Source organism: Sinocyclocheilus rhinocerous, unplaced genomic scaffold (assembly GCF_001515625.1).
Source record: "Sinocyclocheilus rhinocerous isolate Xijiao unplaced genomic scaffold, SAMN03320098_v1.1 scaffold2183, whole genome shotgun sequence".
In the NCBI taxonomy this organism is placed as follows: domain Eukaryota; kingdom Metazoa; phylum Chordata; class Actinopteri; order Cypriniformes; family Cyprinidae; genus Sinocyclocheilus; species Sinocyclocheilus rhinocerous.
Genome location: NW_015634579.1, coordinates 6721 through 25963, shown reverse-complemented (window position 1 = coordinate 25963; position 19243 = coordinate 6721). Strand labels below are relative to the sequence as shown.

At 35.3% G+C, this 19243-nt stretch overlaps 1 protein-coding gene across 1 annotated transcript in view; it reads right to left on the bottom strand.

Moving 5' to 3' along the window:
- Positions 1 to 1899: 1899 nt before the first annotated feature.
- The window catches only part of LOC107745932 (uncharacterized), a 22000-nt gene continuing 4656 nt past the window's right edge, over positions 1900 to 19243 (bottom strand). Inside the window, exons 3-7 of the mRNA XM_016559969.1 lie at positions 16184 to 16288; positions 14314 to 14489; positions 14021 to 14130; positions 10490 to 10684; positions 1900 to 2207 (exon numbers count right to left, since the gene is read on the bottom strand). Coding sequence (XP_016415455.1) covers positions 2129 to 2207; positions 10490 to 10684; positions 14021 to 14130; positions 14314 to 14489; positions 16184 to 16288 — 665 coding nt within the window. The 3' untranslated portion in view covers positions 1900 to 2128. The remainder of the gene's footprint in view (positions 2208 to 10489; positions 10685 to 14020; positions 14131 to 14313; positions 14490 to 16183; positions 16289 to 19243) is intronic.

The window sequence follows — 19243 nt, the reverse complement described above, 5'->3', positions numbered from 1 at the left end:
CTGTGTACAGTATGTTGTAGTAATACGCTAAAAAACAACAACAAAGAAACAATTTTAGCTAGCATTTAGTGACTAATATTCAGTTTAACGGTAATTTGAGCCATTAAAGATGCTTTGGATGGGTGGACTGAGCTACTGGCTCTTCTCTAAGCCTTAAACAGCATTGAGGTGAAGTGAGCCGGTGAAAGTGTGAGGACTGTGTGACTAAATCGAACAAGACTGATGATAAGACTAACTCAAAGTAATCAATCAGCTTTTCACATGACCTGTGTGTGAATGGAGCCCTTCCTACACTGGTCTTCATGTTGACTTAGCAGGCAGACACGTTGAGAACGGCACACAATTACGAATTTGCCTTGCAATTGATGTCAAACAGTGTGTGGATGTGGAGCCGTTTGAGGACTGAATCTATATGCTCATTTGCAAACAGAAAAAGGCCTTCGAGGGGTATGAAGTGAAACAAACAGAGATAAAAAGGATTTGAGAGAAAAACAGAAACACTCCTCCACCGTTTCATGACATCAGTGCAGGACTCGCTCGCGTGTGGTGCTGCTCATCTGAAGCCTACACCTCAGATAATTACAGGGCTGTGACAGTCAGACGCTTTATGACACACCCACGCATAAGCATACACACTCGCTCACGCGTCAAAAAAAAAAAAAAAAAAAGGAGTTGTTGTCTGTGTTTTTGTATGTCATCATTGGACTCCTACTGCCAACCTCTTACTGGAGGATGTCGTGGAGCCACAGTAGAGAGGCCTGTGGGATACAATTGATCCACACTGCTCATTTAGTCAGGTTGGTTTTTCATTGAAATATACAGAGTATTAAAACCGCTACTTTCATTTGACAGGAACATTATCTCACAGACTCTCAAAATTTAATGAGACATTTTACACATGAAAACAAAAAATTTAACACAGCTGAAGTACAGCAGGACCATGCAGTAGCTTATAAACTCTTGGAGAAAAAAATATGTTTTTGTGTGATAATTGAAAGAATTTCTTATTTTCAGGAATGTAATCTGGTTAAGCTCAGACACAATTTAAAAGCACAATATGTAAGATTTTTTTATTAAAATATCCAAAAACCACTAGAACAGTGTTATATATTTCCCACATACGCACGACCGGAAGGAGCGGAAGCGGTCGACTGTGGCATAATAAAAGCTCCGCTGCTTTCGAGCCGTGTGTCACGCTCGTTCAGTGGCCTCGTTTCGCTTCGACGGCTTTCAGCCTCACCCTGCTTCATTCTACTACGTTAATAAATCATTAGCTCATCCATGAACATGATTTCTGCCCGAGTCCCGTCGGATTGCATCGGCTGTGGGGATGAAGACGACAACTCCCATGATTCCACACTCAGTCACGGCGTCATCAAACTACGCCTTTGTCTCTTTGTTTATTTTGAATACGCGCCCTCTAGTGGCGAAAATTACATATTGTGCCTTTAAGTTAGCAAAAAATTATATAAACAGCATAATTTGCAATTAAAAGTAATTCTAACAGGATGGAAATAAAGTGCTAGGAAGTTAACTATTGCTTAATTGTTTTAAATTAGGGTGTAATTATTTTCCAGCTTCTGTAATTTTATGTAACGAGATACGTTTTAACATGTCTATTTTATTTTTACCAATCTTTGTGTAGTTGTTTTCCGAAATGAAAATGAATTACAAATTAAACTCCAATTATCTTCAGAAAACAAATTTTGTTTGAAACATCTTGGGCGAACATACATTAGATAGATAGATAGATAGATAGACAGACAGACAGACAGACAGACAGACAGACAGACAGATAGATAGATAGATAGATAGATAGATAGATCTTCAAACATTAAAGACAAGAAGCCATATGTTCATTATGAATTATTCTTTTATTAAATGAATATAAAAGCTACATTAAAATACAGACATTCCTTAAATTATTGTTTGAATAATAGGTTTGGAGAATCCTACATTCATACATTAACATTGACTTATGTAAAGTTGGTAGTGCATATCAGCAACACGTGGTCAGAGACATGGAAGGAGCAGTCAGGCAGGGCCTGCTTTAATTGTCAAATGACAGTGTTTCACTGAGCAGTTATGAAGTGAGCACACTTTGTTCCATGACCAGTTCCTCAAGGGCTCAAATTAGCTGTGATTCTCGCACTTGACTTGCTGTCATTGGGCAGGTGATGAAGTTTATCTCGTTCAGTGCCACATGCCTTTGTTTACAAACACAGAGAGGTAGTTATTCAGGGTGTGCATCAAAATGACTTTCAGAACAATAATTGCAGGGACAGTCCCATGATCACAATGATAATGGCCAGAGTCTTTGTACCAGCCCAGGTCATGGTTCACTTACGAAATCGAACCTGTGACCTGCTTGACTATAAAACAATGTTTTAAAAATTTAACGTACATGCTTCAATGAATTGCATAACTAACATTACAACAAGCATAGATTCAAAACAACAAGGGCAATAATGCATATCCCGTGTATGGAGCCTTATGTGAACCACTAAATTAAACGTAGCCACAAAAACAACCCGCTGTAATAACTGTTCTTATGGGCCCTGCAGCTTGTGCTATACAAAACTGAGCGCTAAAAGCATGAGGTGTTCTCAGCTAAAGACACCTCAGGCAACAAGAGCACTCTCGTCCTTTATTTCCTCGCTCTCGTCTCTCAGGAGCGCTCGAAATATCACTTTGCCCTGCTGTGCCATTCACTTTGGTCTTTGCTGAACATCATCTTGCTCTTAAAATCACTCAAAAAATAATTATGTTCAATGAACCTACTTTGACTTATAATATAAGAACATTAAAATCTGCTAATGCAATTTTTTAAATAAAAAATATTTTTAACTTTTTAATCAACCTAAACACTAAAAAGAAAAGTTTTGGTGCTCTAACCAATTTTTAAAAAAACTGTGATATAGTTCCTCTTCTGTCCATCAAAACACCAAGCTTTAAAAGTGTTTTCTATCTGAAGAGCATCACAAATCCATCAGCTAGAGCTATGAATAGGGCCGATCTGCTTTCACATCACAACATCCAGACAACACAAGCCCAGTGGTGGCAAAACGGCACGCTAAGCATGCTTTCAGATTAAAAACACTTCATCACAATGTGTCTCTCTCAAGCTCCACAGCCTGAGACCTCTGCAGTCCATCATATGATGGGAGTATGAAGCATGCATTGCATGTCCATATGGACCAGCTGCTTCCCACTGCACACCCTCTGGGGTCCACAGCAATTGTGTTTAAGCAGATTATCCTGCAGAGTTTAGCCACGCTGGATTTAGCTGTTTGTCGGCACTGTGAGGTGCAGGAGGCCCAGCAAGAGCCATTGAGACAGAGCGGCCTGGTGGACAATGGAGATGAGGAACGGCCAGACCCAGGGGAAGACAGCAGGTATGGACTGTCTGGAAACCTAGAAACTGAGCACCAGTAATCATAAGTGACAGATGCCTCTATTTGCAGCCGGGGCGGCATATAATCCAAAATAATGAAACCTTACTTTGAGAATGACGCACAGAATGATATCTGAGAGACATTAAATGGATAGTCCATTCAAAAATCACTGTTTTCTGTGGAACACAAACAAAGATATTTTGAAGAATGTTGGTAACCAAATGATTTTGGGTCCCATTGACTTCCATATGGACAAAAATACTATGGAAGTCAATGGGACCTGAAACTGTTTGGTTACCAACACTCTTCAGAATATCTTCTTTTGTGTTCCACAGAAGAAAGAAAAACATACAGGTTTGGAATGACATTAAGGTGAGTAAATGATGACAGAATTGACATTCTTTGATGGACTATCCCTTTAAATCACATATTCAAACTTGACACACCAGATTTGACGTCAGTGACACCAAACACCACTGGTTCTTGTGTACAAGTTTGAATATGCAAAATAATTCTCCTATATTCCTCACACAAACCTATTCACCTTTACAGCTTATGAAGACGTCAAATGTAGTGCATCAGTTATATTAACAACTTTTTTGGTGCTTTTAGTCATTTATGTTCACTTGGGGTCCTATAATATTTTCTGGATTGCGTTTTAATGATTATATTACATTTTTGTAATCAAAAAGCATGTCCAATTAATTAAAAAAGGGCCCTATGAAATCTGTTTTATTTTTTCCAAAATTCTGTGTTTTCTGTTTTAATTTTTCTAGATTTATGATTCAATACAAATGTATTATCAAAAATAGTGGTAATCAAATGAAGGCACGAAACATTTACAATTTAATGATTATATTATTATTACTTTGTGAAGTACATACTGCTGTACAACAGCAATGCATTTTATATATTTTAATTTGAGTATTTTCTTCAAGTTTTAGTTCATACTGCGATTTATTTGAGTGTACTGTAAATCATACTACTGAATTATTCATCCAAATTTTGCAGAAATCATAGGGCCTTAGTCACTGCATGCTTTCGCTGTATGGAAAAGAGCAGCATGAACATTCTTCAAAATTTCTCCTTTTCTGTTACATGGAAAAAAGTAAGTCATACGGGTTTGGGATCAAATGATGACACCACGTCTCCCCTAACATCTACCTAAACTCCTTTTGAAACAGGCACAGGCACTCTCTTTAATGCACTCGACAGCTGCTGTTGGTTAAAAGAATGTGGAACAAAATGGAAAAGCTAGTAAAGACCCAATTTAAGCACCTTTGCAGATGATGGGTGTGAGCGAATATCTACAAATCTTTTCTTCGTTAACAAAAGAACCTTGGTGGCCTCCTGACCCTGGACAGCATAACACTGGCCAAGTGTGACTTGGACATGAACATACGTGAACGGGTTGGAATGATGTGACACAGCCCTAAAGGCAAAGACTGTAAAGCAGAACGATAACCTGTGAAGCTACACAACTACATGAATACCAGACATCAAACAAACTTGCAGCTGGGATTTTCGACATTTAAACATGGGAAAAAAATGATATTTTTAGTATTCTAAAATATTTAATGTAATCCAATATTTCACTCAAAACATGTAATAATAATATAACCGTCATATTAAATAAATGTATTAAAAAAGAAAAAAAAGAAAAGCATGCACAATATAAGCTTTGCACTAGTGGTCTTGGACTTTTGGACTCTTCAGATGTAATTGCGGATGCACTAGTTATCAATAATCATGCTTAAATTACCTTTAGGTGGCTAAACTTAATTTAGTATTCATATGGTCACAATGGGAGTGAGCTGGGATTGTGGTTTTGGTGGACCTTATACTGTACATTTGAGAAGCCTTTAACTACCAGAGACAACGCTAACAACTGCACCTGGGCTCAGGTAAAGATATATTTATTTTTTACAAATTCCACTTGTTCCAATTTTTTTTTCTGGACTCCATTTTAATTGTTAAATTAAAGTTTATTAATCAAAAAGCATGTCTTGAAATCATGAAACTTACCAATTCAACAGCAATTTATTAAATATTTAACAAAATTTACATTTTTAGGGCCCTATGAAATTCATTTTATTTTTATTTTTTTACCTGGTAATCAAATTAATGTAAAAAACATTAAATTTTTCTTGTAATCCAATGAAAATAAAACCCTTTCAATTTTTTTGGCAAACAAAGTGCTTCACAACAGGTGTACTGTTAAAACGCAAGAAAAATTGTGTGATTATTCCTTAGAAAATAAAGTTTTAATAATAAATTTATATGGTAGTAGCAGTATTACATTAAGACATATATTTTACTGTACAAAAGTAATATATTTCTGTCACAATTTCTTCAAGTTTAACCGGTCTTTTATTTTGACGTGTTGCCATAAAGAGATTTGTGTGTATATGATATGACGACAGTTTTGCTAAAATGAAAGTGTCAAATGCTCATGAAGTGACTCTCAGAGCAGCTCTGGAGCTGTTGTTCATGTATTTATGTCCTCATTTAGTAAGGAGGCAGATGCTGAAAACACTGCGAGCGTCATGCGCGCTTCAGTATGTGTAGTAAACAAAACCAATCATTCACACAGAGACACTCAGAATATGTAGGATTCAAAAGTCTTTTTGCAGCTTAATATTGACAGACACTAGTCCTTATCGCATTTTGATTTAAGTGTTCTGAACTACTTTTGATTTATTCGTCCAAAATTTGGCAAATTCCGTGACATTCCAAGTTATACAGTAAATTAAATTTTTATGACTGAATCATAGGGCCCTAGATATACAAACATATTCAAGCAACTAAAAAATAACTGCATTCAAAAAAAAATAGAAAAATTATAAGTGAACTAAAGTGGAATGAAAAGGATCCCAGAATTCACTGCTACAAGGTCAGAAATTTTGACTTCAAATATATTTTATTTTTAAATCCATCAAAATCTTCAATTTAGATAAAGTTCAATCCAAAAAAACTTTTCCCCTCAATATACTTGTTTGTGAAATGTATTTCTGTGCATATTAAAAGTTACGAACTGTGCACTAATTATGTTTACTACAGTATTGTGTTATTATCTTAGCATTTTCAAGCTCTATTGAAATCAAAGTGTCAAATCTCCTGTGCATTTCAAGTTGTTGCCTATGTAGATCATTCCAAATCAGTCGAGAAGTTCATTTAAAGTGCTGCATTGGAAGAGAGCTAAAGTATTACTCTCCTCTGCCTAAGTTACATTTACAACAACCAAGTGACCATGCACTTTAAAAACTTTGCACGGACTCGGGTTTCTAGATGGCTGAAAACATTCCCTAATGACCCAGTCCGCTGGGGCAGACGCAGCCTTCTAAACAGCAGGGTGATGCTGGGAAATCAGGAGCTAAGCCATGAATAAGTAAACACCACTCATGCTCAGTGGTGTTAATCATGGGAGTTCATACTGCACGCATTTCCCTTGGGATTTGATCCCAGCACATCTTTCCTCAGTATTGTTTATGCAACATCTAGAGCACAGCCACCAACACGGTCACCTGAATCTCAGTGTGATCAGATAAGATCAGCAGTTCCTTGATCAGCTTTCCTACTTTCGTTCAGTGTTGTTGCGGAACCATCGCACCCGAGCGAACGACAATGGCTATCGCACCCCTACCCAACACGAACCTTCACGCATAGACGATTGTGTGCTGTATTTCAAGCCATGTATCCCATCACTGCATTGGCAGGGTTGCCAGATATGCTGTAATCTTTTCCCCTGGAAACCAGATACAGAAGAGGAAGATCAAACGCTGGGCATGGGATCACATGTCTCCGCTGCTCGTACGGAGCGTGACGCACACATGGCATACAGGGACAGAGGTTTTTCCCATAGCCTCCCACACTCTGGGGCTCTTTTCAGAGGTGGGACGTCTGGTAATCACATGATTAGGAAAAGAACCACACCACAGATTCAGCCAGGTTTGTGAAGATTGGCAAGCTGTGGGATATAATCCAAAGAAAGAATTTTAAAAAACAAAGAAGAAAAAAAAACACATAAAAATGATTCCACTGGAAGCACTGTTAACTTCAAAGGAGGAAAAAAGTTCAAAGTAGAATTTTTCCTCCGATGAACTACTTGTACAGGAATCATTCAAATATTAAAATATGTATAAAATATAGAGGTTTTAAAATATATATACTTGCAAAGTATACTAATATACTTTCTAAATATATATTTTTATAAAGTATATTTGTTGATTTTTGTTGGTTAATTAGTTTGTTGGTTAATTATTATTTTGTTAGTTTATTATGTTCATTGCTAACATCTGGTAAAAGTATATGCATATGTGAATGAATTCTAGAGCTGTGTGGAACAATTTGCAAATTGGATATATGTATTTGGAAATCCTGTTATGGCAAAAAGAAACAAAAACAGAAAAAAAGAAACAAAACTAAGCAAAAACAAAAATAAAATAAAAGCAAAACAAAGCAGAAATAAAATAACAAATTGTATTAAATAATACAAAATGTTTAAAAGAAACAAAAGCAGAAAAAAGAAACAAGTAAGCAAAAAGCAAAACAAAGCAAAAACTAAAAAATATATATAAAAAGTTTAAAAGAAATGCACAAAAAACCCTAAAAGGAATAAGAAAAAGAATAAGAAAACAAAACTGAGATAAAAGCAAAACAAACAAGCACAACCAAGTGACACAGATTAACTAAACAAATTGTATGCTGTTATTGGACACCTCTGAAACCAAAAAGAAAACCATGAGACTAAATTTTCTTTATGCTGAATTTGTTTCATTGTGTTTGCATTTTATGTGCAACAAGGGACTTTTTTATAAAACAAGAAACCTGCTGGAAGAAACCAGAGTCTGTTAGCCTGCATAAAAGTTTCTTTTCACCTGATTCTCTATGCATGTGAATGAAGAAAAATGCAGTTAGAGCACTTTTATACTTCGAGGTAGCAATTAAGATGTTCCTGGCAAGGATTTTGCTTTAGGAACTTTATTTTGAACTCCTTATTAACTGCATTATTGGTTCACGGGAGGATTAAAATTCTCAGCAGGTGATGCTGAAACTAAAGGAACAACATGTTTGTTAAACACACACACACACACACGTGCACAGACACACACATAAGAGAACGACCTTCGCAACAACCTTACAGTCCCAGTCAAGGAAAGTTTCACGCTCCCCCCTGACATCATTACAAGTGCTACTAAGGACAGTGCAAAGGCACCAGGAAGGTGGATGTTAAAAGTTAAAAGGCCAGATGCTTGTTTTCATAGCTGGTGTGACTCATCTGCTCCTGTGTCAGCTCCTTCCATAGAAGGGGGCAGGTGGAAATGGCAGGACGTTGGCCTCTAGAGGCCCGAGGGTTTAAATACAGCCTGCTGACATAACTGACCGGAGATCAACGCTTCTGCTTCATTTTTCCGCCACACCTACTGTTTTTCCGCCTGATCCCAGAGGGTAAAGATGCTGGATGTAAAACGGTGACACAGTCAGGGCTCAAAAAAGGGATGCAGGCATAACAATTTATTTTTATCCTCATAACGCTCATAAGCTATCTTTATCTTCCTTTTTTCCAGTGACAGAGACGACACAGGCCTGCTTAGTGTGAACATGGAGGAACTTGTAAAGGTAGGAATTCTGATAAATATAGAGATGCAACAATATTAAAATTTCAATACAGATAACGTCAACATTGTTCATGTTACAGCCAATAACAAATAAATTGTCGATATTAAAATGTACACTGTTTTGTCTAAATAAATTACAAATAAAACACTACAAAAATCATGCTGTAAGAGAATTAGTCATTGCAACATTATAATGTACAATATGAAAAATAAATATTCATTTTAAAATTGGCCAAAGATTAAATTTTCAGCAAATTTAAGTAATTAAATTATGAGTGTTTTTTAAAGATTAACTTTAGGTGAGTGTTCGAAGACAATTAAATATCATTTATTGGCTGATATATATCCAAATGTAAACAATTTTATTGATATTGATATAATATTGTATATCTTTAAATAAATATGATATTTGATTTTTACCTTGCAAAATATACTTACAAGTCAAAACCTGAATGAATTAATAATAATTAATTCCCTACAGTTAAAATTAAGTAATCAAAGTCATTACACCTGACAATTTATTTAATTTCTTATTATTATTTCTCTTTTGTATTATTTAATCTTTAAATAAAAAATAAATGGCAACTGGGAAGAAAAATACCAGTTATATTTACCATTATTTAGATACTATTATAGTATTTATTAAAATTTTGAATTAATTTTCAAATCAATTTTAGTTTTGATAATTTGTATGTGCTTTTGTCATTTGCATTCTTTTTTTTCATTCTATTTAATGTTAATTTGTTTTTCATTTCAGTTTTAAATTTTAGTAGATTTGAATACTTCAAAACCTAAGTAAAAATGAGCAATGTTGCAGCTAAATGAAATAATATAAGTTTAAAAAAAAAAAATCTAATATTTATATTTTTTTAGGGCTGTCAAAACGATTAATTGCAATCAATTGCAATCGAAAATAAAAGTTATACATGTATATATTGCAATAATTATACTGCATACCTTTAAATATGATACGTTTTTGATACATTTTTGACTTATACCTTGCAAAATATATGTGCAAGCCCTGACAATTGCTTTATTTTTTACAAAAATTCTTGACTTCCTCACGGAGATCAAAACAATCCACAGGTATGCCACTCAAAAGTGGTGAAAAAAGCCCCTAAAACTCCCATTTACCCCATTAAAATTTCACCTTTCATGGTTCCCTGTGCTTTCATTTAAATCCTTATGTGCTGTAGAGAATCCATACGGTCGCATTAATCACTTTGAATGTGAGGGATTGGGTCCAGATTAAAGCATCATTATAACTAACCCCTCTTCAATGAGTACAAAAACCTGCCAAACCAAAGCAACGTGGCCACCCGTCAGTTTAATCCCATCCCAAAGCAGAGAGAATGTTAAAACACATTCATTATTGTTGGCACCAGCGAACAAATGTTTATGATGGAGGATCAAATGCCTTCACTCCGCCTACACAAAGCAAAGATGTATTAATCTTGAAAGTAAATGATTCAGTACCTGCTTTGGGTTTCTTGACATTCATCATTCTTGCTGCTCTCCGGCCGCAGAAACGTTTGAGCTGCTGTCTGTTGAGATCTAGAGCTGCGATTCTTCAGCAGGAGGGAACTTCCTCGTCCGGACTGACCTCGGCTCCTTCTGCGAGCCACTTTACCCACGGGCCCTGACCTCACACGCCAGGCCGAAGAGCTGGAGCTGTGAAGAGACAGAAATCAGTACTCAAAACTTACTCAGGGACACACAGTGACCCCAGAAAGTATTTGGACACTTGGCCATTCACAAATAACACATTTTTACATTTCATTGCCCTGCTGTTCCATTGTTTTTCTATGTAAACATGCTAGATGGACATGTTTGAGGAAAGAAACTCATACAGGTTTAGAACAACATAAAGGTGAGTAAATTACATTTTTTTTTTAATAAATACATTTCATTGCATCAACTTTGTGGCATCTGCAAACAAATAATGGGACAGTTTCTCAGAAACAACTTCACATTGAGATATTTTTCCACTTCTGGAAAATGTTCCCGCCATTTTGAATTTTGTCCAAAACTAGTCCTAGGTTTTTCATCCGATCAGAACCAAACCAGTGCAGAAATATTTTCTGGACAGTGAATATCAATAATTATCAAAAAAAAGTTGAAATTTCAACTCATACAGGTATGAGGACATTGGCATATCTCAAAAAACATGGCCGCCATCGGCCAATGAAGTTTGAGCACCTATTAGACAAGGTTAACGGAGGCCGATCGGAACGAAACTCTGTGGGCATGTTCGACCAATGGCCCTAAAGGTCTGAAAGAATTTTGAAAGAAATCGGCCACTGGGGGGGCGATATCACATTTTTCAAGTTTAAAAATGATTGTATATTGCACGATATTTCACACATTCACTCAAAATGCATATCATTTGATAGATCTCCTCATGCTCAGCAACTCTGCCTCAAGAGCCATTGTTGTCAATCAAATCGTTCATTAAATATTCACAATTATGTTTAAAACCTACTTTTGCGAACAAGTCCTAGGTTTTTCGCTCAATCTCGATTAAACCACTGCGGCACAATTCTCTGGAATCTATAGATCAATAATTATCAAAAAAATGGTTTACCTTTGGTTACCTATAACGAGGTAATTTAGAAAAGAGGCGTGGCCAAGTATACCCAAAAGCCTATAAAACCTAAACGAAAACTCAAAACTTTACGAAACTTCTTGAAAACATGTGTCAGATGACTCTTAACAAGCATGCAAAGTTTCATGGAGATCGGACCATAGGTGGCGCTGTAACAGTTAAAAAGGCCTCAAAAACACAATATTTCTATAGAAAATGACCTCAAATTGTAGAACATGTCCATATATTCACACAAACACTAGATTTTCATATCATATGATAGATCTACTCTTTCTGAACAACTTTGCCTCTAGGACTAATGCTGTCAATCAAACTGTTCATTAAATATTTGAGATTATTTAAAAAACTACTTTTGTGAACTAGTCCTAGGTTTTAAACTCAAAATCGATAAAATCACTGAAGTACAATTCTTTAGACTCTCTAGGTCAATAATTATAAAAAAAAATTTAGAACCAATTTAGAACATTTAGAACCAATAGCTACAACATGCCACAGTTGTAATATAAATCTATAGGGGAAAATCTATTCCCTTAACAGATTATCTAATATAAATTCTACAAGTTAGACTAAATTTTACACATGGAGATCGGACCATAGGTGGCGCTATAACAGTTAAAAAGGCCTCAAAAACACAATATTTCTATAGAAAATGACCTCAAATTGTAGAACATGTCCATATATTCACACAAACACTAGATTTTCATATCATATGATAGATCTACTCTTTCTGAACAACTTTGCCTCTAGGACTAATGCTGTCAATCAAACTGTTCATTAAATATTTGAGATTATTTAAAAAACTACTTTTGTGAACTAGTCCTAGGTTTTAAACTCAAAATCGATAAAATCACTGAAGTACAATTCTTTAGACTCTCTAGGTCAATAATTATCAAAAAAATTTAGAACCAATTTAGAACATTTAGAACCAATAGCTACAACATGCCACAGTTGTAACATAAATCTATAGGGGAAAATCTATTCCCTTAACAGATTATCTAATATAAATTCTACAAGTTAGACTAAATTTTACACAATAAATAAGCCTACAATAAAAGTGATAAATTCTAGTAAAGGTGGTCATGAGTAGTTTAAAAAGATTTTAATATTGGCGTGATGGCTGAAGACTGTTTTCTCCTCTTTTCATCAGTCTTTTTAGTTATTTGCCTTTTTTAGATACTGTTCGACTTTCTCCATAGCATTTAAAGTGGCTGTTTCTCTAAATAATTCAAATAGATCACATATTTGAAAAATCCACACGCTGACCCTCAGTAACCCTATTCGGTCTCAAGGATTTCATTCTACTGACACTAATGCAGGAGCTGCTGGGAATGACAGGTATGTAGACATGTTTTTCTTAGTTTTACTAGGAGAAAGGTTTGTGAAACACAACCAGGGTGTTCAAATGTTGAAATTACAGCATAAATTTAATTACATTCACTTCAATATTTGTAAGTCTATCTGGTACTAAGTTTGATGCAGCCATTTTGAAATATGGATTCAACTGTTTTCAACCTAAATATCTAAAGCAACAAATTGCAAAAGACACCTGCCACCCTTAAGTATGCGCTATATTTAGGCATCTCAGCAATGTTCTGTATGAACACAAGCTCTCATAATAAAATGCGATGGCGTGCATGTGAACTTGAATTTCCTGCACAAAGATAATCAGATACACGCACATGCAAACAGGTGAGTAGACACACAAAACTCTCTCAACTAGCCAGAAGCATTTTCTCAGACAGTTAAAGCTCCAGAACAAGATTCATTCTTGCTCAGACAAAAGTACAAAGCCATAAATTTTGTCACTTTGTGATGAAGAAAAAAAATTAAATAAATGCAAGGACCTGATTAGTGACATCCAACTGTATTTAACTCCTTGAACTCTGCTAAAGCAATAGTTTGCACAAAAATTTAAACTCTTATTATTTGTTCATCATTTACTTCCTCGTCTTGTTCCAAACCTGTATGACTTTATTTCTTCTGTGGAAAACAAAAGAAGATATTTCAAAGAATGCGCTGGCTGCTCTTTTACATGCAATTACAATGAATGATGACTAGAGCTGTAAGAATTGTGCAATTCGTTCACAAACTGGACATCTCTAAATCACTCAAAAACTCGCTATAATCTAATGGATTTCAGGATTCCACCATATTTTTTTTTGTGTTCCATAGAAAAAAGAAAGTCATAGGGATTTGGAACAACAGAGTAAATAATAATAATGGAGTAAATAATGAAAAAGTTTAATGGGATACTTCCAAAAACTTTTTAGTTTATTATATTAACAGTTTTTTTTAATGAGGCACAGGTATTGCAGTCAATTGAAACATTGTACCAAATAACTATATTTAAACACAAAAGGGGACAGATTGTTTAGCCTCTTTTCTTTATTTCTTTCACACACCTGTCTTCAGTGGCACCTCCATCTGAATCTTGAGAAGGGAGCTGCTCCTTCTTGACCCCACCCAGAGTGGAATTCTGGGAACGCCTGCTACTGCTCCTCCTGGTTCGACCCTGAATCACATACATTCTCAGACTGATATGTATAGGATAAATGCACAGCACAGCAAAAATGTATCAAGTGTTTCTTCTCTCTGATATCGATATCTGATATCGACAGTGGAGTTGCTGCTAACGCATTGTCATTTTTGATTTCAAATGATGCTGGTCATAAAGTGGTCATAAAATGAGATGCACCTGTGCCTGAGTAAAGGAGGTGGAGGTTCTGGTTTTGGGGAGGTGGCCGAGGGCAGGGCTCCTCTTGGCAGGAGAAGACCTGGCAGCTGCACTGTACTTGCCTGACTCCAAAAGGTAATGCTGAGCCACTTTCAGCAGCCGCGTGAAAACATTCTTAGTGCTCGAGCCTGTAGCCGCTGGAGAAACAGATCACATAAAAGGGAAGTATATGTCTATTAACATTTATATGCACATACACATAATAAATACATAGACAAATAAATATAAAATATAAAATCAATATAAAATCAAATATGAATAAGTATAACAATTTTATGATTTTTGCACTTTTATCTGGTGACAGCATGATATAAATATAATTAACAAATTCAGTAATGAAATAAACACTTATATACATACTTACAGACACATACAAATTAATATGAATTCACTGGTACAAACTCTCATGTAGGAATGAAATTCAAAAATAAATAAAAAAATATTAAATAAATAAATAAATACATACATTTCTATGTAAAGTATTCTTGTAATGGCAAAGCTGATATTAATATTAAGCAGCAAAACTGTTTTCAGCATTGATAATAATAAATGTTTCATGAGCAAATACGTATGCATGTTTACTTCATTTTTTTTTTTTTAGTCATTGTTAAAATACCACATGGAACTGCAATTATAACTATATTTTCATACATTCCAGAGAAAATGTGAGTGGTTCTATTCTTATAGCATGACTTTAATACGTATGCATGTATATAATATATATATATATATATATATATACACACACACACACACACACAATAAAGTTTTTTCTATTTTATGTTTACAGTTTTTTAATTTATCAACTTATTTTATGCATACATAATATTAATAAATTACAATGAAATACATTTTTAGACAAATATTTTAAAACAAAAGATGAAGTTTGTGATTTATAGTGGCACCAAATGGAACATCAAAAATGTTCTATCTATCTATTTATCTATCTATAGTGACACCCATAAATCAAACATTTTTGTTTTGAAACTGGTCTAAAAGTGTTTACTTCATTTTTTTTTTTTAGTCATTGTTAAAATACCACATGGAACTGCAATTATAACTATTTTCATACATTCCAGAGAAAATGTGAGTGGTTCTATTCTTATAGCATGCACATGACTTTAACAGACTAAACTGGGACAAAGGTTATTTTAAAGCCACTTTTAAAGCACTTGGCTCTTTCAAAAGTAAATCTAAAAGAAGTACCGATGGTTGAACTTTTGTGAGCTGCACTATATTTCCAGGTACAAACAAATATCACACCACAGACGGGCCCACAGCACAAAACTGAATGTTATCAGACTCTATCACATTTACACAGGTGCTGCCGGCCTGCTCTTGCTAATGCAGGCTGTGTGCTGGAGAACAGATATCCATGCAGGCCACTAATGCCACTAGGGATTCTGTCAGTCCCCTGTAATCTTATCAACACAACATGGAAATGTGGGCTGTATTGTATTTCAAAGCGTCTGTTTTGGTGGTTTTGAATCGGGCAGGTGACAGAGTACAGCTCTGTAAAACTCGAGTGTAATTCGCTTGACATTGAATGCGTGAATCGGTGACCTGAAGTACAGTGTGTCAAGGGTTTTAACCTATTGTCTTGATTTCTTTTTCTGGGCTTTCCGCCAACAGTATTAACTCGTGCCGTGTGATTGGACCCAAGCAATGCTATAATCTCATGGATGATACGGCAGGGTGCCATCTTAAGATACTAACGCACTTTCGTTATGACACTGTATCCGCCTCTCGTAGCAATGACCCATTAGGTTAAGAGCGTGGAGGTCCAGACCTGCCTAAATTACTCATAAATCATCTCTATGAACCACCTCACCTTTCTTGGAAGTGTTCCTGGCAACGTCTTGAGAAGGTTTTTCATCTTGTTGTCCATCGCTGAGAGAACTTGTACAGCCTTTTGCGCTTTCTTTTTTCACTTTCTCTGCAAAGACAGATGTGAAACGAACATTTTTAAATGCAATGTATAAGCGTCTAGTAGGACAAAAATGAATAAAATAAATAAATATAAAAACAAAAAAGGAAATACATTTTAAATTAAATGATATAAATACAATAAAAGAAATACATAAAAAGAAATACACACATTTAAAAAAAAAAGAAAGAATTGAGATTTATTAAAATTTAAATTTAAAAAATCCAAAATAAAACAAAATAATTTAAAAATCAAATTCTACAAATAAAATTAATAAAAAACATAAATAAATAAATATTAACATGTATAACAAACATGCGCACAGACACACACATATACAGTATATACTGTAGTGTGTGTTTGCCCTAAGTGTTATTTCGTATGGAAGCTTTTCTGCCCCACAAAAAGCAAAGCAAAGCGAAAAATACCGCACACACATGCCAACTCACTGCAAATTACAAATTACGGCAGCAGTAAATGTTTGTGTCGCATTTTTAACTATACAAAGAGTCAAAGATACATTTGAAATACTTCGCAACTACAATTAAACTTTAAACCCAGGCTTTGGAGAAAGCCTTAATTTCACAATCAATCTTCATCAGCGGCAGTTTAAAGGCTTTAGTTCACAGTGGATCTCATAAAAACAAGTTCTGGCAGGTTCATGAGAAAACGCTGGAAGATACCGGAGCTCATCCTACCTCCCTGAAGCACCAAAGGCCCTAAAGGACATATATAAAAAAGAAAACTTCTCATTTACTGTATTTTCTGATGGATTTTTCAATGACACACAGCTAAAATATGACAGAGATAAGTTATTGAAACAATTGAAGGGGTATCCCTTGTAGATATTCAGGGGTACAATTTGGTAGAGAATGAAAGTTAATGGACCACGTCACCACAGTCGACTCAGTGGCATCTGTTTCAAAGAGCAGGATCCAAACACATTAACAGATGCAAAATAAAGGTTTATCCTAATGCAGTAATGACAGGGCTATTCTTGGAGAATCATAAGTAATCCCATCATTTTTGTGCTGCTCGACAGGAGAAATTCTCATTGTATTTTCAACTCCAGTTGACGCCACAAATGGGGGAACGTTCAAATACAAATACAAAAGGTAAAGTTGGCAGAAGGTTAGGATAAAGTCTCATTAACTCATCCACGGTTGCAGACATTCTCCAGCCCTCACATACGCTCTTTGAAGAAGAAAACGCCCAGCTTTAGGTGCATTGTATTTTCAACTCCAGTTGACGCCACAAATGGGGTAACGTTCAAATACAAATACAAAAGGTAAAGTTGGCAGAAGGTTAGGATAAAGTCTCATTAACTCATCCACGCTTGCAGACATTCTACAGCCCTCACATACGCTCACATACGCTCTTTGAAGAAAACGCCCAGCTTTAGGTGATGCTAAAAAGCAGCTTTCCTCCAAAATGACTCAACTGATAACCAGAAGGCCATCGCATCAGACTCAGAAAAAGGCTGTGTAAACAATGATAACAATGCTAACGCATTAGTGACAATACACACACATCTGGTGTGTATGTGTGCTACTGAGCACTCAACCACTGTTATATTATCAGAAGACATTTTAAACGCAGCTTACCGTATATACATAACATCGGTTAGGTTTACCTAGTTTATTTAAATTTCAGAAAACACATTGGATGTTATTGGTAAAATAGGCACAGTTTAGATCTATAACATTATAAATAATGGTAACACCTCATTAAGTTATGATCAATGCTTAAAGGTTTAATTCACACAAAAATAAAAATTCTGTCATTAATTACTCACCCTCATGTCATTCCAAACCTGTAAGACCTTTGTTCATCTTCGTAACACAAATTAACAAATTTTTGATGAAATCTGAGAGCTTTCTGACCCTGCATAAACAGCAATGCAACTGACACGTTTAAGGCCCAGAAAGGTAGTAAGGACATCATTAAAATAGTCCATGTGACATCAGTGGTTCAACCGGAATGTTATGAAGCTACGAGAATACTTTTGGTGTGCAATCAAAACAAAATAACGGCTTTATTCAACAATTTGTTTCTCTTTGTCCTTTTTCTTTTCTTTGCCAACAAAAAGTATTCTCGTAGCTTCATAAAATTACGGTTGAACCACTGATGTCACATGAACTACAGTATTTTAATGATGCCCTTACTACCTTTCTGGGTATAATATTATATAATTTTATCTAATAGAAAATTTGACATACTGTGGGAAACCAAGCAACACCTGCACTCATTAAAACATGTATTACCGTAATACCCCTAGTATCACGAAGATCTTTTAAACAAAAACACATATATATCTCAAATCTATAACAGAATACAGAAAATACATTTACAAGTCATCCCCAATGATCCATATACAACTATATCAACAAAATATACAAACAAAATATACATATATACCAATAATGATCTCTAATTGACTCCAACAATAGTTCTTTACATCAGTTTTTGTGTATACAATCAATAAACATCATACCCAAGTACTCTTCGAGTCCCCCATATATATCATCAAATTATTTTAAAGGTCACATATTGTACACCTTTTTGGAGTTTTATTTTAGGTTTTGATGTCCTTAAGAATATATATTTGCGGTATAAGTACCAAAAACCATCTCAATATATTTTTACAGCTCCTCTCTCAGGAGCTCTGCTGAGAACAGATCGATTTCGGCCTGTCTAATTAATATTCATGAGCCTCTCTTCTGATTGGCCAGTTGTTTTCTGAGTGACGCACGGCCAGGCCAACCACAGGTAACTAGGATCAGCCGACGTCACAGCGCTAGCTGGAGGCAGCAAAACAAAGGGGAAACTGGAGGCGGCCCATTCAAACCAGCGCAGATTCAGCTACATAAGGAGCTTAAAATATCATCTTATTGTGATGTTGGGTGCCAGAATCGACGTAATACAGCCTCAAATTAGAAATTCGATCGCATATCTGCTGCCACT